This window comes from Haliotis rufescens, unplaced genomic scaffold (genome assembly GCF_023055435.1).
Source record: "Haliotis rufescens isolate VD_foot unplaced genomic scaffold, xgHalRufe1.0.p SCAF_2, whole genome shotgun sequence".
NCBI lineage: Eukaryota > Metazoa > Mollusca > Gastropoda > Lepetellida > Haliotidae > Haliotis > Haliotis rufescens.
The window spans coordinates 43694164-43716644 of NW_025963890.1; the positions used below are offsets into that span (position 1 = coordinate 43694164).

Here is a 22481-nt window from a genome sequence, read left to right on the forward strand (position 1 = left end):
CCACAGCTGAATTCTGTGGCAGGATTTCTCTTTCCGCACAGGGCATTGGCGATATTTCGATATTCATGCCCTTATAGTCCTGTGTGACTTTACTAGTTTCTGGACCGCCTCCGTGGTCTAATGGTAGAGCGTCCGCCCGGAGAGCGGAAGGTGGGCGGAGAGCGGAAGGGCCGGGGTTCGATCCCCATACCAAAAGACGTTAAAAGATGGTACTTGTTGTTACCCTGTCTGGTGCTCGGCATTAAGGGGCTAAAACAAGGACTGGTCGGCTCGGAGTCAGTATACTGTGTCTGAGTGGGGTATTCATGTTAAACTGCGGCATGGTATCTCAGTGTGCTAGCACTATAAATCGGCATCAGTCCGGACTAGTACAAGCAGCCACACACACACACACACCTACACGTGCATGCACGTCGCTATATAAGTGCAATAATCTTGAAGGCGACGTTAAACCCCATTTCACCTCACCTCACCTACTAGTTTCTGCAGTTGCAAGTATACACATATGACATAGATATATAAGTCTATGTATTACATACACATTGACAACCAGTACAGGCTCATCACTGATTTCCAATGATCAATTCGTAACACTTTGACCGCATTTTTGCCTTCATGCACATGGAATAAGATAATCGAGACTGGTTGTTGTCTGGCGTTGACTTTGGATATCATACGAATTGAAATCGTTTCGAGACTCCGAGCATCGTTTCATTCAAACCAGACAATGAAATCACAAATGTATTCAATTTAATGTATGTTCATAATTGAGCACATTTTCACATTTTTGGTGAGTTTATATGTGTTGTTGTCATTGCGGGTCACGGGTGGCCCAGTGATCTTAGGTGTCACCATTCGCTGGACAGAGCTATGTCCGATAGGCGTAGCAGACACATATTGTCGTGGGCTCGAATCCCGGTTCGCACTGATTATGTTTGTATGAGTGTCAGTATCCGACCCCTGTTCGTGAGTTTCATCACGGGGCAACCGTCTGCGAAAATCCTGCATCACTTTCCTTCCTCATCAAGGCGACATGCCCTAGTGTTACCGATGAAATGAATGTTCAAAGCGGTGTTGAAACAAACTCACTCACTCACTCTTGACATCGCAGGGTTCACACAACTTCTGGCCGGATTCAGCCTGCAGACAACAACTCCTGGCATTACCGGATGGCAGAACATCTACACGGATAACTCCGCGGATCCCGGGCAGATCATTATTCTTGTTCCAGGCCAACTACACTCCATCAGTCTTCTGAGGGTGACCACACGGCAGTGTCAAAGACTAGCATTGTGCGAAGTACAGATGTTTACAGGTGGAACCAATTAACATGTTGACGGCAATAACATTTGATTTAACATTCACACAAGTCTGTGAATGTTACAACATAAACAATGTGAATGTAAAAAACAAAATTTGACATTTATATCATGTAAGAAGTACATGTATTCATAAAAGGATCAGGAATCTGTATTATTGTATCACTATCGAGTTCTTAATGAATGATATTCCGCACTGCGAATATATAATGACAAAATAACTTAAAGGCCGAAAATTCGAACAAACACCTACCTGTACATCCAGTGTGTTTTCGTTTGTTTGTTGTTTTTAACGCCGCACTCAAAAATATTCCAGCTATATGTCGGCGGTCTATAAATAATCGAGTCTGGACCAGACAATCCAGTGATTGATATTATGAGCACCAATCCACGCAATTGGGATCGATGACTTGCATCAACCAGGCCAGCGAGCCTGATCACCCGATCCTGTTAGTCGCCTCTTACGACAAGCAAAGTCGCCTTTAACTATTCAGAGTGAGTGAGTGAGTGAATGACTATGGTTTTACGCCACTTTTAGCAATATTCCAGCAATATCACGTCGGGGGACACCGGAAAATGGGCTTCATGCCTTGTACCCATGTCAGGAATCGAACCTGGGTCTCCGGCGTGACGAGCCAATGTTTTAAACACTATTGGCTACCCCACCGCCCCTGTATATTCAAAGGAGATGGAGATGATACCATATGGAACCATATAGCACAGAAGTATTCATAGCTCAGTCTTTTAGTCATAAACAGTTATAAACATAACGAACATAGTCGTCCACATGTAATGAGGGACGTATTTTGGCGTGTTTCGAAATATTTTTCCCCAAATCTCGTTGCCAAGCTGAAAACCGAAGAACTGTATCCATGCTTACAGAGATGAGTTCAGATAAAAGTAGGTGATATCCTAATGTGGTAGTGGGTATACATACTAAGGCGCCTCGCGTCTTTGCAGCGAAAACGTGGTGACATATGAATCAACCAGTGTTTTTTTCTATTAAGTTTGTCCTGACAACTGGTACGGGTACGGTACGGGTGAATGAATAGCAGCACCTCCAAATACGTATTTTAACATACATGCGTACAAAGGTTCAGCCATATTCCCCTACCCCGCTAGTAATACAGTTTTATCATAACGAGTTCCCAAGTTACAAAGACTTATTGCTGTGAGATATTTGTGTGTGACACTTAGATCTGTCTTGGGAAGCCATTGAACTCTAAGTATGGTAGCTCGTAACGTGAACAGGGTCAGTTGTGAGAGACACGAGACATAGATCAATCATGATGACATCAAGATACCCGACGAGGCCAGCCAACTTATATTGGTTTATAAAAGTCGTGGCGAAGGATAAATATATATTTTGTAACGAGTAATGATAAAAGATGATATATGTATAGACCCTAACCTTTCATTTTCCGAATAGGAATGACAGATATGTAACTTCAGCAAAGATACATGTACATGTTTCTACTACGTAAGATGAGTTAAATTTGTATGAAGCATATTTCTATTTGCAGTTTGCGGTGATGGATCCTTTGGCTTGAATTGTGCTCTCCAGTGTCGTTGTTACAACAAATCGGAGGCCTGTGACAAGGTCACTGGCAGATGTAGCTCTGGTTGTGCAGCTGGTTTCACAGGCGATGACTGTCAGACACGTGGGTGCATTACTAACGAAGACCGTCAAACTCAAATGATACCGTTTGCGTTGAAATTTCAAATATCAAAAAAATAATTTGTCTTAGTCCCTTTCTTATTGTCAACATACGGCAGTAACCATCATGTAACCAAATGATACCGTTTGCGTTGAAATTTCAAATATCAAAGAAATAATTTGTCTTAGTCCCTTTCTGATTGTCAACATTCGGCAGTAACCATCACATGAGAATGCACACCGAGGAAATGTGATAAATCATTTCAATTAAGAGGATGGTCTTCGTATATCTCATTACACAGTTTTACTATGTTTTATAGCATGCCGGAAGGGGTGGTTTGGCGTAAACTGCCAATCACCATGTGGAAAGGAGTGCACAAACAGTGTGTGTGATGGCGTGACGGGCGTTTGTACCGAAGGGTGCAAACCTGGATACATTGGTGACATGTGCGATCAACGTGAGTACAACCAGTTCAATGAAAACAACAAAATCCTTTATTTTACCTTCATGTCAGAATGTTGTACAATTAAGGCACCGATATCTGGGTTACATGTGTGTGAAAAAAGTAAACAGTTACTGGTGGAGATATGAGAAATTCTGCTTGATACGAACAACAAACTGTGTACTAATTGGCCACACAGCGTCTTCTTGTTTAATAATGAAAAGCCACAAAACCATTAATTTACCATCATCATAAGAAACATCCATTGCCCAGTCCGTCTTTATCATAAGCATGTGTTTATGAATCATTATCAAATAGTGATGATAACAGGTGTTGGTGAATCCTGCCCCACCGACGGCACTCATCACAAAAACACACAAAGGTAAATCATATGACAAGGGAATCCTATGGTACGTCAAAGGTTATTTAGTATTATTTGCGGAACACACTGTTTTGATTGAGCTTGATTGGTTCTCCCTCTGTGTTCCAAACAATTTGCTTTTTCATTCAACTTACTAACATATCTATCATATGTTAAAAACTGTCCTCATGCTTGGAGCAGGTAATTTACATAACGTGCCCCTTTCCAATTCCACGTGTGTTAGTAGCCCAGTTTTAATAGATTGTCCTTTCACGTGTGGCATTGTCACTATTTGAAAGTGATTCATGAACACATACAGTACTCATGATATAGTCGGAATCGTACAATCGACTCTGCTTTCAGTTTGGCATATTCAAACCTCCATCTTTGATGTGTTGATCTCAAATCACATTTTCCGGTATATTTCTCCATATAAATATATACATGTATCTGGTGTGTTCGGGATAGACGAAAAACAATATGTTTTAGTTTTGGAATGATATGTGATTTTAATATTCAGTTTCTGTCAAAAGGCGTGAGGATGCGCGCTGACCAGATGGACAAAAGAGTCTCACATTTTCTGAGAGTATCTTTATTATTTAGTTCAATTATGTCAATATCAAGGTTAAATATTATCCCAAGTAATTCAAATGATCCTCCATCAGATCTTCCCTGGTCAGCTGTCCACGAAAACATCAAATAAATTCATAACTTTGAAAGATGAGGAAATTGGTGAGTTTGTTTTTACCCAACCATGAACAATATATTACAGTACTTCCATGTGGTTACAACTTAGGGTGCAAGGAAATCGCGAAGTGATACATGTTCTGACCATTTTGCAATATCGTGAAATCCACGAGCAAGATTGTGATTAGACAATCGACGTTAAGATCATAACCAGGGTAAATCTGGGACTCGAACACACGACAAATGGATTCTAAAAATGTGCCGTGCTGTTTGCAAATCCTTTAAACCGGCAGGTCCCCAATGCTTAATGTCATCAGAGATGAGTACTTGGCAAGCTGCATATCAACCCATATTATACGGTGTGATGTGACTATGGCGACCGCCTCCGTGGTCTAGTGATATATCTAGAGCGTACGCCCGGAGAGCGGAAGGTCGGGAGTTCGATCCGGCAGACCGCGTCATACCAAAAGACGTTTCAAGATGGTACTTGTTGTTAACTTGTCTGGCGCTCGGGATTAAGATGCTGAAACAAGGACTGGTCGGTTCGGAGTCAGTATACTATGTCACCCCTTCTGTTTTTAACCACGCTATGACACACAACAGCTACAGCTTAAAACTAATTACAAACTTACGCCATGTGTGTAGGCATTCAAATCGCATAAATTTATAAAGAATAGAAACCAAGCATATTATACATTGTAAGGAATGCCACAATTGTGTTTTACTTTCAGAATGTACACAGGGATTTTATGGTGAATCCTGCAAGTACACATGTAGTGTTGGCTGCAGAGACCAGAAGAGATGTTCTCCTGTAACAGGGTTCTGTGAAGGTGGCTGTGGGCACGGATGGCTCGGTGACAAATGTACAGAAAGTAAGTTCCTAAGTTATTGTTGAAAGTACTGTAATGACACAACCAATATTGCGTTCATATTTACTGCATTATAAATTATGCAGCTCATTTTGCACGCTCTGCACGCGGAATGTGCTGCACAATGTGTCATCCAGATGTGATCAACATGCAATTAATATCTCAAGTATTTCCCCGGAATATTTGATGTTTGGAGATGAATCTCCGAATTCTTTATTGTTTCAGAGTGCCCTAACGGTACTTTTGGCGATCGCTGCAGCTCTCAGTGCAACAGCAACTGCGACAGCGGTGTATGCGACAATGTAAACGGCGAATGTTCTCAAGGCTGTGTTCCAGGATTCCAAGGATCACAATGCGATCAAGGTCAGAAATCCGGCAGCGGTTTCACTGTCGTCTTCTATCTCGGCTTCTTTCTCAATTCATTTTCGATTAAATGACGTATTTTGAATTAGAACATGCGGTGAAGATGGATAGGATGTGTTGGATCATGTTTAATGATGTTTTGTATGCAAGTGATGGTATGGAGATGTCAAGATGAATGCTGTGTGGAAAGTGGCGTGCTCGGCATTATGTTGTTCAGTAGAATTGGACACTGAAGAAGGTTTAAAGGTCGAAAACGAAAAACGGTGGCGCTTTTTGTCATTTTCTATCTCGACTTCTTATTCGGTAACAATTTTCGATTTTCGAGCCCAAGTAAGCTATTGGGCTGAGGATTGGTAAATAGCATTTGAACATATTTCATGAAACGTAAGATTAGTGCTAGTCCTGTTACTCGCCATGACGGAACAGCTTCTGCAACATCAGTATGTATAGACAATGCTATGTGGTTACCGTTGACCTGCCATGACGTTACAGCTTCAACAACATCAATGTGTATAGACACTGTTATGTGTTTACCGTTAACCCGCTCAGACGTTACAGCTTCTACAACAGCAGTATGTATAGACAATGTTATGTGGTTACCGTTAACCCACACTGACGTTACAGCTTCTACAACAGCAGTATGTATAGACAATGTTATGTGGTTACCGTTAACCCACATTGACGTTACAGCTTCTACAACAGCAGTGTGACACACTGACCAGACTTGAGGAAAGTGCTCAAGTCTGGAACTTAAAATGGCTGATCATTTTGTTAGGACGTAGTATTTGTAGAGTTCCTTTTGTCAGAACGAAAGTTTGTGGATTTATACTTGAATGTGATACATTTGAAAAGAATAAGAATCACCTTTATTGGATCCACATAATATTTTCTGTGACAAAAGTCAAGAAGAATGTGTCGTCTAACAAATTAAATCATTCTTCAATTTTACTTTAACTTTACCTTGTAGCAACCTTTGAAGTTCTTGCCGGTCAGGTGTGTAGCCTATTGATATAATTGCTAATTTATCCCATGTTTACAAGTCTACCGGTCTGGTTGGTAGGATAGGGTGTAGCATATTTTTGTATGGAAACCATCGAAGATTAGCGTCTCTTGAACATGGAAATGGAATTTGGTTATGTAGTTGCCATGTTTGTGTTCGCATATCATTTTCTAGTACATGTTGCCCTTTTCTGCAGTACTGATTAGTACAAGTATATGTAATAATTAAAGATCTATAGTGGCTACCTTTTGATTGTTTAAGAAGATATGTCAAATCGTAAGGTTGTACAGGATTCTCTTGTCTGTTTAGGTTATTCAGTATTATCTGAGGAGCACAATGTTTTGATTCACCCTCTGTGTTCCAAACAATTTGCTTTTCATTCAACTTATTAACCCGTCTATCATATGTTAAAAACTGTCCTCATGCTTGGAGCAGTTCACTTACATAATGTGCCCCTTTCCCATTTCACGTTCGTTAATAGCCCAGTTTTGATAGATTGTCATTTAACGTGTGACATTATCACTATTTGAAAGTGATTCATGAACACATTCTCATGATATAGTCGGAATCGTACAATCGACTCTGCTTTCAGTTTGGCATATTTAACCCTTCATCTATATTTAACCCCTGTGTTGATCTCAAATCACATTTTCCAGTTTATTTCCCCATATCAATATGAAACATTTACGTTAAAATTCTTCTATACGCGTATCTGGTGTGTTCGGGATAGACGAAAACAAGATGTTTAAGTTTTGGAATAATAAGTAATTTAAATATACAGTTTCTGTCTAAAAGCGTGAGGTGGCGCGCTAACCAGATTGACATGAGAGTCTCACATTTTCTGAGAGTATCTTATTATTTAGTTCAATCATGTCATGATCAAGGTTTAACATTATCCCAAGTAATTCAAATGTTTTCTGATCCAAGTTAGGTCTCCATTTCTGACACAGGTTCGTTCGTGAAAATTTTATCGACCCTATCCAAATAAGTATAGCTTTATCAGTATTTACTCCAGAGAAACGGGCAAAAGAACCCGTTAAGTCTTGTAGCACTGGTTATGGGCAGCAATCCTTACCATCTCGTGTTCAAGTGGTATCTTCAGCAAACTGATTTAAGAGGTATTCAATATTACCAACAGTAATTCCCTTTACTTCGGTGTCATTACGTATCATTATAACGAGAATTGCCGGTGAGATTGGGTCCCTTTGATGACAACCCCTGAAAATAACACAAGTCGGAGATCCAAAGACATTTGCAAAGACATCTGATGAAAATCAGTCATCCATATTTTATTGAATCGCCGAAGTGAACGAAAGTGAGCATTTGTTTCTGTACAGGTCCCATCGTTCGTGTCGAAAGCTTTTCCAAAAGGCTAGGAAATCGGTATGAATGAATTGCTAGACATCAAGATTTTTTGGTCTTCATTTATTAAAAAAACATTCCGCAGTAAACCTGTCAGAAGCTGAAGATTTATGTATGCGAGAACTTCAAGTCAATCCTCCCCCAAGGTCAGATGCAGATTGTTTAGGTTACTCGGGAATATCAATATGTTTTAGTACAACTTCTATATTTATGTCCGAAACGTCCTGTTTAGAGTGGGACGGTCTGGTAGCCTAGTGGTTAAAGCGTTCGCTGGTCACACCGAAGACCCGGATTCGATTCCCGACATGGGTACAATGAGTGAAGCCCATTTCTGGTGTCCCCCGCCGTGATATTGCTGGAATATTGCTAAAAGCGGCATAAAACCATACTCACTCACTCACTCCTGTTTAGAGTATAATGCTTTGTACGTTTTGCATAAGTCTTGCTGACATGTCCTATCCCCAAATTGTACATAGATGTTAGAAGTCCAACGTTTCACACACAGTTTATTCAATAACCTTCAGATGACATTTCTTTCATTATTGACACATTTTCCTGAACCTCTGATGGTAGAAATGTAATTATATCTGCGGTCACCCACTGGTGTCCCACTGGTAAACCCTCTGGTGGAAAGGAGCTGTTGACTCTTTTACGTGAAATACTCAATATTTTTAGCTGGCTGTTGGTACTTTTCAGGACTATTACCGGGTATCATGTGCTAGCTCACTGAGATACCAAGCCGCAGTTTAACATGGGTACTCCACTCAGACACGGTTTACTGACTCCGAGCCGACCAGTCCTGTGTCGTGCCGTTTATGCCCAGCGCTATCTTTTAACGTCTTTTGGTATGACGCCGCCAGTGTTCTCTGGAAGGAAACATCTGTAGTGACCAAGCTCTAATTACAGTAACATGCACACACATGAAATTACTGACTTGAACTAACATTTGTACTGATACTTATATTGATATGTGCGACCGCCTCCGTGGTCTAGTGGCATATCTTGAGCGTCGCCCTGAGAGCGGAAGGTCGGGAGTTCGATCCGGCCGGCCGCGTCATGCCAAAAGACGTTTAAAGATGGTACTTGTTGTTTACTTGTCTGGCGCTCGGCATTAAGAGGCTGAAACAAGGACTGGTACGTTCGGAGTCAGTATACTGTGTCACCCCTTCTGTTTTTAACCACGCGATGACACACGGCAGCTACAACATTAAACTAATAACAAATTAACGCCATGTGTGTAGGCATTCAAATCTCATAAATTTATCAAGAATAGAAACGAAACATATTATCCATGGTAAGAAATGTCACAATTGTGTTTTACTTTCAGAATGTACGCATGGATTTTATGGTGAATCCTGCAAGTACACATGTAGTGTTGGCTGCAGAGACCAGAAGAGATGTTCTCCTGTAACAGGGTTCTGTGAAGGTGGCTGTGGACACGGATGGCTCGGTGACAAATGTACGGAGAGTAAGTCCTTAAGTAATCTTTGAGAGTACTGTAGTGACACAACCAATAGTATTGCAATACTGCATTCATGTTCAATGCACAATGCAGCTCATTGTGCACGCTCTGCACGCATAATGTGCTGCACAATGTGTCATCCAGATATGATTAACATGCATTTGCAATACATATTGAGACATTTCGATCAAATAACACAAATATAAGAAATACCTGTAGGTTGGAATGATTGGATACATGTATATGCATTGAATGGAGAAGATTATGATGGCAATTGATATTTCAAGGTTTTGTGCCGGAAGGTTTGATGTTTAGAGATGAATCTCCGTATTATTTATTGTTTCAGAGTGTCCTAACGGTACTTTTGGCGATCGCTGCAGTTCTCAATGCAACATCAACTGCGACAGTGGTGTATGCAGCAATGTAAACGGCGAATGTTCTCAAGGCTGTGTTCCAGGATTCCAAGGATCACAATGCGATCAAGGTCAGATATTGATGTTTATGCAATGCATTTTATGAAGTAATGCTTTACGTACTAGTGTGTATGAATGTCTCATATTCTATACGGGAGAGAGGGGTGATGGCAATACAAAAGCGTTGACAATAAAACGATGTGTACCAGTATTTTGTCATACATTATATGTGATCTTGATGAAATTGTTTTTCCGAAGGATTAAAGTTCGAAACTTAAAAAAAAGCTATACAGTTTTACAATGTCTGTTCACTTAGGACGCTACAAATTCATTGTCTTTGACGTGTTGATAGACGTGCAAGGCCGCTTAAATAAAAACATTGAGAATATGTTTTCTCTGGAACACCTCTGCATCGCAATCGGGAAAATGAAAATGTATCGACATACATAAACTTTTCACTTTTAAACACATGGACACGAGTATAAAAACGCATATAACATATTGTGTACATGGATGATTAAACTTGATTAGCGTATATGTAGCTACTCTATAATGGTCTATCGTTACAAATACTATGTACATGTCTTCAGCCTGCACGAATGAAACGTACGGCCTGGGATGTAGGGAAAACTGCAGTGAAGGATGTCTGGATGGCGGATGCAGCGGGACGGACGGGACATGTCAGTGTCGTGACGGTTGGAGGGGAGACAGGTGTCATTTAGGTGAGTGGGATAGTAAAATACGCATGTGTTTGTTACTGTAATTAGTTTTAAAATATGAATGTTACGTTACAACTAATAGCCTTCACTCATGTTATGCCATTGATTTGGTCATTGTGGCATAGTGCTGATCTCTTGCCAGTCTTGCGTTCCCCTTGATCTGCTTTGCATTATTGCTCATCATCGTTGAAGCCTCTATGACCTTACACTGAAACACACAGATCGTTTCCTATAACCGGTTTTGATATAGTTTCATTAACTCCTTAGAGAAATATAATGAACATTTTGTCTCATGTTCTGTGATTATTAAACTGTGTTTCTAAACATTTTTCGAAACAATCAAATTTCTATATAAGTAAACATTTCTGGAAATCAAAGAAACTAGCACATCTCTATTTCCAAAGGTTCTGTGCGATTTGTCAAAAAGGAAAGCAACTGTCAACTGAAGTTTACTGAGAATATGTGAAATGTTGGATATTCTCAGAGATACCGTTTGTTGCTCGATAGATTCCATTCTCCTCCTTGTTGATGTGTGTCTTTAGGCTAATGAATCAAAATTTCTCTTCGTATTGGCACAATCAAAACACGTTAATTTGACCAAGAAGTTTATGTCGGGGATATCGTTGATCTAAGATATACACAAAGACAATAAGCTAAACATACTCCTATTTCTGAACCATAACAAATGGCAAAAATCATGGTATGGGATGACTGACCACAGGAGCTGAGCGATACCAATGTCATCGGACAGAACAAACATTTGACAACAAATAAAGAAGATATTGGTGAGATGTGATTGAAATTCACTAACAGAAACCACAGGGTAACACAGGTACTGTTCTTGATTTTAGACAATACCTAAAGAATACATGGAGCTGCAGGAGTAGCTGCAAAGTAAATGAGTTACGTTTGATGTTTCATATGAAAATGTTCCTTAAAGTCTCTACTTGACATGACACGTGAAACATATCAGTAGCGGGTATAACCGCGACGTGCCCGGGTGACGCATTGCACCCTGCGTGTCATACCTCAAGTCAGACGTTGGGTCTGTTGATGGATCAGCCACACCCACTCCTGAAGCAATGTTGCCTCCAAGTGGCGTAAATCCTGTACAGAAGGAACTCGTGCCTGTTTGCGTCGCCCCAAAATATCCCAAACATATTCAAGGGGGGTCAAATCTAGGCTCATTGCTGGCCAGGGTAGAGTTGTTATTGGATTGGCCCTCATGTAATCCACGACTGCATGCGAACGATGAGGCCTGGCATTGCCATCCATGTTCAGAGGTAGAGTAGCAAGAGGATGGTTGTCAAAATGAGGAACGACGACTGGCCTCCAAAACGTCCCGGATGTACTAAGCCCCTGTTAAGTTGCCCCCTATGGTGACCAAATCCAATCTGCAATCATGAGAGATACACCCCTAAACCATTACCGAGCACCCGCCATATGCAACAGTCGGTTTAATGTTTCTTGGGATGTAGGCCGTGTCCCGGTGCCTCCAAACTCTCGTTCTTCCATCAGTGACATGGACCAAAGCGACTTTCGTCTGACCAATGGATCCATCTCCAAGTTCTCAGATTCCAGTTCCAGCAATACACCATGCTAAACGAGCACTTTGTGTTGATCTCCCAACAAGGGACGCTTTGTGACTCGTCTAGCCCACAGTTCTGCTGCTTTCAGCCGGTTCCAGGCGGTTCTGGTGCTGAAACGACGATTGAGCAACCATAGCTGTTTCAGACGAGTACTTGTTAAAAAGGGTTCTCGGCGTATGAGATGAAGAAGGTCCCTGTCTTCGCGATGTTTCATCACAGGAGGTCTTCCGGATCTGGGACGGTCCTGTACATCACCGATCTGAGCACGTTCCTCGACAAAACGACACTGTGATGATACCCAAAATTCCGACCAATGGCATTACAAGACATTCCTGCGTTATGCATGCCAAGGTCACAAAATGTCATGAATAACTGTTTAAAACCGAGCTTAAGGAAGCAATTTTAACGTTTGGCTATACTGCTTTTAGAGGTACTCCAAGGGTAGCATGCTGCACAAGCATACCATGCATGGCTTGTGAGCTTTCGTCACGCATGACTGATTACACCATCTCAAGAAAACATAATTCTTCCCATAATTATATCTTTCATGACTGTTACAAATATTAGGGTGTGTTAATATTTGTCTTTGTGTACAATTCAATTCTGACCAAATAGCCAATTCCATGCTATTGATTTGCCCACCTGAACTAGAAATAGAAGACACCAGTGACACTGCCTCATCTGATCTATGCGTAAACAGTCAGAGTGACAAGGAAACTATCCACAAGACTGTATGACAAGAGGGATGGAAAACAATATTCCAGCAGATGCAGTCTTAATTTTTGCTGCGTAAATGTCACAACTTTTGACGTACCATTGAGCATGAGCTCTCCACGAAGATTTCAAAGAGCTCATACGCCCCTTGTTTAAAGGTTATATAATTTTAGAGTTAAAGCATCCAGGGCATTATAATGCTTAAAAAGCATCATGATGGACATGACAGTATGTGTAGCTCGCATATCGTTGTATTTATATCTGATTAATAATAGTCTATCATAATTCCATAAGGAATTGCTTAAGTATCACAACATTGAATGTTATATGTTTTGTTAATTCAAATGTATGCAAAGGTGAGATGAAAAAGAATATCTGTCTGTTTGTCTGTAATTATATCAGTGTCTGATACACTTAGCCTAAATACAGTGTACCTCAATGTCTCCAGACTGTGAGCCAGGATTCTATGGCCCCGGCTGTGCAGTGTCCTGCAGTCCGAACTGTGCAGGTACAAGGTGCGGAAGGTCGACCGGGCTGTGCTCCAGCTGCCAGTCAGGGTGGACGGGAGAAACATGTCAGCAAGGTAATCAATACCGCGGGTAGCTGTTGTCACCGTTTCAATGTTTATTATCAGATTTACAGGGCATTTTTACATTTTAGATTCAATAAATTTTGATCATTTTTTAAAAATATATATGATATGGACTCTTCGCTTTCTCAACAATAAACATCAAAATTTGTATATTTTATTTGAAGAAAAAGGAATAACTGAATAAGGAATCCAGATCCAAACGAAATCCGGCAGCGGTTTCACTGTAGTCCTTCATCTCGGCTTCTTTCTCAATTCAGTTTCCGTATACGTATTTGGAATTAGAACATGCGGTGAAGATGGATAGAATGTGTTGGAACATATTTAATGATGTTTTATATGCAAATGATGGTATGGAGATGTAAAGATGAATGCTGTGTGGAAAGTGGGGTGCTCGGCATTGTGTTGTTCAGTTGAATATCGAAAACGAAACACGGTAGCGCTTCTTGTCATTTTCTAGCTCGACCTCTTATTCAATAACAATTTTCGATTACATTTGAATGCAAGCTATTTGGCTGATGATTGGTAAATAGCATTTGAACACATTTTGTGAAATGTAATATGAGTGTTGCGCCTTGACGTTACAGCTTCTACAACAGGAGTATTGATAGACAATGTTATATATGCCGTTAACCCGCCATAATGTTACAGCTTCTACAACAGCAGTATGTATAGACGGTGTAATGTGTTTGCCGTTAACCCGCCCTGACGTGACATCTTCTACAATAGCAGTGTGTATACACAATGTTGTGTGTTTACCGTTAACCCGCCATAACGGTACAGCTTCCACAACAGCAGTATGTATAGACAGAGTTATGTTGTTACTGTTCACCGTTAAAATTACCTTTATTGGTTCCACATAACATTTTCTGTGACAAAAATTAAGAAAAATGTGTTGCTGACAAATTAAATCGTACTTTAACTAAAACCTTGGAGCTAACTTTGAAGTTCTTGCCAGATAGGTGTGTAGTCTTTTCTTTAGCATCAATATTATTACCAGTGTATCCCATGTTAACAAATTTACCGTTGGTTGGTAGAAGAGGGTGTAGGATATTTTTGTATTGAAACCATTGAAGATTTGCTTCTCTTGAACATGAAAATGGAATATATGGTTATGTAGTTGTCATGTTTGTATTTGCATATCATTTTCTAGCATAATTAAGTTGCCATTTGCTGCAGTACTGATAAGAACAAGTATATTTAATAATTAAAGATCTATAGTGGCCACCTTTTGATTGTTAATGAAGATATGTCAAACTGTAATGTTTTGATTGAGCTTGATTGATTCTCCCCCTGTGTTCTAAATAATTGCTTTTTCATTCCACTTACTTACACATCTCTTATATGATAATAACTGTCCTCATGCCTGGAGCAGGCCATTCACTTGACGTGCCCCTTTCTCTTTTTATTTTGGGTAGTAGCCCAGTTTTGATAGATTGTCCTTGCGTTGTGTGAGTGAGTGAATTTGGTTTAACGCCGCTTTTAACAGTATTCAAGTTATATCACGGCATGTCGACCTTATGTGGGAGTAAAGCCCGAAGTGATGCAGTGCTCATACGTTTACCACTTCGGTGAAACCCTAGAGCACAGGGTCCTTGCACATGTGGCATTATCAATATTTGAAAGTGATTCATGAATACATACTCATGATATAGTCGGAATCGTACAATCGACTCTGCTTCGAGTTTGGCATATTTAAACCACATCTTTTATCTTTGATGTGTTGATCTCCGGTTTTTTTCTCCATATAAATCTGAAAAATTTACTTTGAAATTCTTCTATACACATGTACGTGTATCTGCTGTGTTCGGGATAGACGAAAACAAGATGTTTTAGTTTTGGAATAATAAATGAGTTTAATATACAGTTTCTGTCTAAAAGCATGAGGTTGCGTGCTAACCAGGACTTAAGAGTCTCACATTTTCTGAGAGTATCATTATTTTTTAGTTCAATTATGTCAAGATCTAGGTTAAATATCATCCCAAGTGATTCAAATGTTTTCTCATCCAAGTTAAGTCTCCATTTCTGACACAGGTTCGTTCTTGAATATGTTGTCGAGCCTATCCAAATAATTATAGCTTTATCAGTATTTTCTTTCGATCTCGAGAAACGGGTAAAAAGATGTTGCAGCGCTGTTTGTAGGCAGCGTTCCTGACCATCTAGTGTATAAATAGTATCAGTAGCAAATTGACTTATAATTAAGAGGTAATCAATATTACAAACAGTAATGACCTTTACTTCGGCATCATTATGATCATTATAACTAGAATTTCCTATGTGTGGGTCCCTTTGACGGCAACCCCTGAAAATAACACAAGCCTTAGATTTGTCATTTGCAAGGACACCGCCACTGTGGTCCAGTGGTATATCTCCAGCATCAACCCGGAGATAGGGAGGTAGGGAGTTTTACCCCGGCCGCGTCACACCAAAATACGTTTAAAGATGGTACTTGTTAACGCTTGGCATTAAGAGGCTGAAACAAGGACTGGTCGGTTCGGAGTCAGTTTACTGTGTCACCCCTTCTGTTTTTAACCACGCGATGACACACAGCAGCTACAGCATCAAACTAATAACAAGCCAACGTCATGTGTTTGGCATTTTAATCTCATAAATGAAACGAAACATATTATCCATGGTAAGGAATGTCACAATTGTGTTTTACTTTCAGAATGTACACAGGGATTATATGGTGAATCCTGCAAGTACACATGTAGTGTTGGCTGCAGAGACCAGAAGAGATGTTCTCCTGTAACAGGGTTCTGTGAAGGTGGCTGTGGGCACGGATGGCTCGGTGACAAATGTACAGAAAGTAAGTCCTTAAGTAATCGTTGAGAGTACTGTAGTGACTGAACCAATGCTGCATTCATATTCCATGCATTATGCAGCTCATGATGCATGCTCTGCACGCGGAATGTGCTGTACAATGTGTCATCCAGATGTGATTAACATGCATTTGCAAAACAAATTTAGACATTTCGAACAAATAACACAAATATAAGAAATACCTGTAGGATGGAATGATTGGATACATGTGTATGCATTGAATGGAGATGTTCATGCTGGAAATGGATTTTTCAAGTATTTCCCCGGAAAGTTTGATGATTAGAGATAAATCTCCGTATTCTTTATTGTTTCAGAGTGTCCTAACGGAACTTTTGGCGATCGCTGTAGCTCTCAATGCAACATCAACTGCGACAGTGGTGTATGCAACAATGTAAACGGCGAGTGTTCTCAAGGCTGTGTTCCAGGATTCCAAGGATCACAATGCGATCAAGGTCAGATACTGATGTTGATGCATTGCATCATATGAAGTAAGACTTTACGTACTAGTGTGTATGAATGTGTTATAATCTATAGGGGAGAGAGTGTGATGGCAGTACAATAGCGTTTATAATGAAACGATGTGTACCAGTATTTTGTCATAAATTATATGTGATCTTGATGAAATTGTTTTTCCGAAAGATTAAAGTTTTAAACTTAATAACAGTTACTTTACAGTTTTTCAGTGTCTTTTCACGTTCATCTTTGACGTGTCGATAGACGTGCAAGGCCGCATAAAAAAAACTTTGAGAATATATTTTCTCTGGAACACCTCTGCATCGCAATCGGGAAAATGAAAATGTGTCGACATACATAAACCTTTCACTCGCTAAACACATGGACACGAGTATTAATACGCATTATATTGTGTACATGCATTATTAAACTTGATTATCGTACATGTGGCTACTCAGTACAATGCTATAATGGTCTATTGTTACAAATTATATGTACATGTCTTCAGCCTGCACGAATGAAACGTACGGCCTGGGATGTAGGGAAAACTGCAGTGAAGGATGTCTGGATGGCGAATGCGGCGGGACGAACGGGACATGTCAGTGTCGTGACGGCTGGAGGGGAGACACGTGCCATTTAGGTGGGTGGGATTGGAAAATACGCACGTGCTTGTTATTGTAATTTGTTATAAGATATAAATGTTACGTAACAACCAATAGCCTTAACTCGTCATGTCAGCGTTTTGGTCATTGTAGCATAGTGCTGATCTTTTGTCAGTCTCTCGTTTCTCTCGACCTGCTTGGACTATTGCACATCAACGCTGAAGTCCCCATGCTCCTACACCGAAACACAAATTTCGATTCCTATAACGGGTTTTGATATAGTTTCTTTTGCTATATACCCATTAAGATTCGGGTTAGAATAGGTCTTCAGCAACCCATGCTTGTCGTGAGAGGCAACTGACGGGATCGGGTTGTCAGGCTCACTGTCTTGGTTGATGCATGACATCGACTCCTATTGCGTGGATCGATGCTCATGATGTCAATCACTGGGTTGTCTGGTCCAGACTCAATTATTGAAAGTCTGCCGCCATATAGCTGGAATATTGCTGAGTGCAACAAACAAACATTAACTATATAGAGAAATATAATTAATGAACATTTTGTCTCATGTTCTGTGATTATTAAAATATGTTTCTAAACATTTTTCTAAACAATCACATGCAACAATTCTGGAAATCAGAGAAACGGGTACATCTCTATTTCTAAAAGTTCGGTGCAATTTGTCAAAAATGAAAACAACTGTTAACTGAAGTTAACTGAGAATATGAGAAATGTTGGATATTCTCAGGGATACCATTTGTTGCCCTATAGATTCCATACTCCTTCTTGTTGATGTGTTTCGTTTGGCTTATGAATCAATATTTTGCTCGCATTGGCACAATGAAAACACGTGAATTTGACCAAGAAGTTTATGTCGTGGCTATCGTTGATCTGAGATAATTCCATTCTTCCCAAATAGCCAATTCCCTACCATTAATGTACCCACCTGAACTAGAAATAGAAGACACCAGTGACACCGCTTCATCTGATCTATGCATAAACATTCCGAGTGACAAAGAAACTATCCACAAGACTAAATGACATGAGGGATGGAAAACAATATTCCAGCAGATGCAGTCTTAACGTTTGCTGCGTAAATGTCACAGCTTTTGACGTACCATTGAGCACGCATACGCCCTCGTTTAAAGGTTATCTAATTTTAGAGTTAAAGCATCCAGGGCCTTATGAAGGTTAAAAAATCTTTATGATTGACATGACAGTATGTGCAGCTCTCATATCATTGTATTTATATCTGATTAATAACAGTCTATCATATTTTCCATGAGGAATTGCTTGTGTACAATAGTATATATTCTATGTCCTGACAATTCAATTGTATGCAAAAGGTGAGACTCACAAAGAATATCTGTCTGTTTGTCTGTAATTATATCAGTGCACTTAGCCTAATACAATGTGCCTCAATGTCTCCAGACTGTGAGCCAGGATTCTATGGCCCCGGCTGTGCAGTGTCTTGCAGTCCGAACTGTGCAGATACAAGGTGCGGAAGGTCGACCGGGTTGTGCTCCAGCTGCCAGTCAGGGTGGACGGGAGAAACATGTCAGCAAGGTAATCAATACCGCGGGTAGCTGAGGTCACCCTTCCAATGTTTATTATCAGATTAACAGGTCATTTTTACATTTTGGATTCAATAAACTTTGATAATTTTTTTATGTATATATATGACATGGACTCTTCTCTTTCTCAACAATAAACATCAAAATTTGTATATTTTATTCGAAGAAAAAGGAAACACTGAATAAGGAATCCAGATTACTTTCAATCCCGCGAGACGGCCAACTGTTTGTGGGCAGCGTTCCTTACCATCTAGTGTATAAGTAGTATCGTTAACAAACCGATTTAAGAGGTATTTCACATAACCAACAATGATTCCCCTTTATTTCAGCATCATTACGTATCATTATAACGAGAATTGCCAGTGAGATGGGGTCGATTTGAGAACAACTCCTGAAAATAACACAAGCAGGAGATCCAAAGCCATTTGCATGGACACTTGATTTAATACCTTTACAACATACATCATCCATATTTTATTTAATCGCCAAAGTGAACGAAAGTGAGCGTTTGTTTCAATACAGGTCCCATCGATCGTGTCAAAAGCTTTTCCAAAAGGCTAGGAATTGGTATGAATGTATTCTGAACCGCAAAAGAAACGTCACCCCAAGTAACATTCCATGAAAAGTTGTCATTGAAATATCTGGGTAGTTTTTGTCAAAGTTTCTAAAAATTAACATTACCTTGTCCGGAAAAATGTAATTTGATGATACAAAACAAAGCAGATGACAAATAAACCAATTCCCCAAACGCATCACGTCAACGACCATTGTAACCCAATGCACGTGAGTTCCGTGCAAATTGAAAAAGCACATGTGTTCCCCCATTTCTTGCCCTATGAAAACCAACCCAGATCGGATAATATTCACTCGTTTTTTAATTGCTTCCACATGTCAATATTGACAAGAAATCAGCAACACAAAGCCCTTGGACGATTGCAAGCTGGACAAACCTACCAGCAAGTAGCCAATGCATTTCAAGACCACGTAAGGACCAAATACAGCCTCAAGCAACGGTACCAGACCATCAGCACTACAGATGACCGACCACGTAGTGGAAGGGAAAGGGTCACCACCCGACGTCAGGATGGTCAGATTTGTGGTACAGCATCTTCAAGAACGCTTTGTTACTGCTGCGGAAACTGTTCGACAGACCATGGGGACACACCAGCGACACATAAGTGCGGACACCGTGCGTCGACGATTGACGATCAGACACCTCCACTGTCACAGGCAACACTGAGGACCCATTCTGACACCACGTCATCGCCGGGACCGTCTTCAGTGGGCAACATGGCACCAGCATTGGCGCCACCAGCAGTGGAGAATACTCTTCTTTTCAGACGAGAGCCAATCTCAACAGCAGATGGCAGAGAGAGAGAGAGTTTGGCGACGCCTTGGGAAACGTTATTCTGATGAGTTGGTGAGAGAGACTCGTTGGGTGGTCTGAGCATCATGGTGTGGGGCGGAATTGGTCTTGCACAGAGTGTCCGCCCTGTTGTCTTCCAGAACATCTGTCCAGGGAGAGGCAATGTTGTCACAGCAGCTCGTTACATTGATCAAGTCTTGAGACCACACGCCATACCTCTTTTGGCACGTCGCCGCAACCAAGAGTTTCATCATGATAACGACCGTGCCCAAACTGCTAGTGCAACAGGAGACTTCCTCCAGCAGAATGGCATCAGAACCATGCAGTGGCCTGTCCTCAGTCCTGATTTAAATCCCATTGAGCACCTGTGGGACGAGATTCAAAGACGACTGAATGACGTCCGACAAAGGCCGACGCCTGCAGCTGAACTGCGACAGGCGTTCCTCAGAGTGTGGGGTTCAAGCGCCTATGGACTTCATCAACCGCCTCCTCCGTTCCATGTATCGATATTGCAGTCATCAACGAACATGGCGGACACACGAGATACAAACTTGTGATGCCACTTTCTCAGAGACTAATGTTGTGTTTCACCTTAAGAATATTTGACACTTTTTTTTCATACTTGATGATCAGTTTTGCCAGGTTTCATCTTTTTAATATGTTTCCAAGTATGTTTACAGTGTTTGAACAAATAAGGTTTCTCATATATCTATCCATGGTGACGTTTCCTTTGCGGTTCAGTATATTTATAATATGTTTTAGTACAATTTCTAGATTAAAGTCCGAAACGTAATGTTTAGAGTATAATGTTGTGTACGCTTTGTCTAAGTCTGGCTGAAATATCCTGTCCCCAAATTGTATATGGATAATAGAAATCCAACATTTCACATACAGTATATTCAGTAAACGTCAGATGGCATTTCATTCATTATTGACAAGTTTTCCTGAACCTTTGATGGTCGAAATGTAATTATATCTGTGGTTACCCACTGGTAAACCTGCTGGTGTTGTAGGTGGAAAGGAAAACGAACTGTTGACTCTTTTACGTGAAATACTCAATATTATTAGCTAGCTGTTTGTACTTGTAAGGACTAATACCGGGTATAAATTGCTAGCCCACTGTGATACCATGCCGCAGTTTAGATAATACTTATATTGTAACTGCTTGTACTGATTGCGTTTGCTGAGCCATATACACATTTGTACATTTATATCCTCCATAAGATCTTCCCCAGTCAACTGGTTTCAACTTAAGGTGCAAAGAAATCGCGAAGTGATACAGGTGCTGACCATATTGCAATATCGTGAAATCCACGAGCAGGATTTTGGTTCCACGTTAAGATCATAACCAGGGTGAATCTGGGGTTCGAACACAAATGGATTCTAAAAATGTGCAGTGCTGTTTGCAGATCCTATAAGCCGGCAGGTCTCCAATGCTTAATGTCATCAGAGATGAATACTTGGAAAGCTACATATCAACCCATAGTATACGGTGTGATGTGACTATGGCATATGTGCGACCGCCTCCGTGGTCGAGTGATTTATCTAGAGCGTTCGCCCGGAGAGCGGAAGGTAGGTAGTTCTATCCCGGCCGTGTCAGACCAAAAGACGTTTCAAGATGGTACTTGTTGTTAACTTGTCTGGCGCTTGGCATTAAGAGGCTGAAACAAGGACTGGTCTGCTCGGAGTCAGTATACTGTGTCACCCCTTCTGTTTTTAACCACGCGAAGACACAGGGCAGCTACAGCATCAAACTAATAACAAGCCAACGCCATGTGTGTAGGCATTCAAATCTCATAAATTTATCTCGAATAGAAATCAAGCATATTATCCATGGTAAGTAATGCCACAATTGTGCTTTACTTTCAGAATGTACACAGGGATTGTATGGTGAATCCTGCAATTACACATGTAGTGTTGGCTGCAGAGACCAGAAGAGATGTTCTCCTGTAACAGGGTTCTGTGAAGGTGGCTGTGGGCACGGATGGCTCGGTGACAAATGTACAGAAAGTAAGTCCTTAAGTAATCGTTGAGAGTACTGTAGTGACACAATTTATATTGCATTCATATTCAATGCATTATGCAGCTCGTGGTACACGTGTATGCATTAAATGGA

General features: G+C 40.6%; 1 protein-coding gene across 5 annotated transcripts in view; it reads left to right on the plus strand.

Moving 5' to 3' along the window:
* The window catches only part of LOC124153060, a 123574-nt gene that overhangs the window by 12392 nt on the left and 88701 nt on the right, over positions 1–22481 (plus strand). For 2 of the 5 annotated variants that reach the window (XM_048400022.1, XM_048400025.1), the window contains exons 6-19: positions 1112–1315; positions 2843–2980; positions 3297–3434; positions 5199–5339; positions 5562–5699; positions 9389–9529; positions 9870–10007; positions 10527–10658; positions 13407–13541; positions 16216–16356; positions 16685–16822; positions 17332–17463; positions 18857–18991; positions 22235–22375. In XM_048400022.1, the coding sequence (XP_048255979.1) occupies positions 1112–1315; positions 2843–2980; positions 3297–3434; positions 5199–5339; positions 5562–5699; positions 9389–9529; positions 9870–10007; positions 10527–10658; positions 13407–13541; positions 16216–16356; positions 16685–16822; positions 17332–17463; positions 18857–18991; positions 22235–22375 (1992 nt within the window). The remainder of the gene's footprint in view (positions 1–1111; positions 1316–2842; positions 2981–3296; positions 3435–5198; positions 5340–5561; positions 5700–9388; positions 9530–9869; positions 10008–10526; positions 10659–13406; positions 13542–16215; positions 16357–16684; positions 16823–17331; positions 17464–18856; positions 18992–22234; positions 22376–22481) is intronic. The other 3 variants (XM_048400024.1, XM_048400023.1, XM_048400026.1) reach the window with 3 other exon arrangements.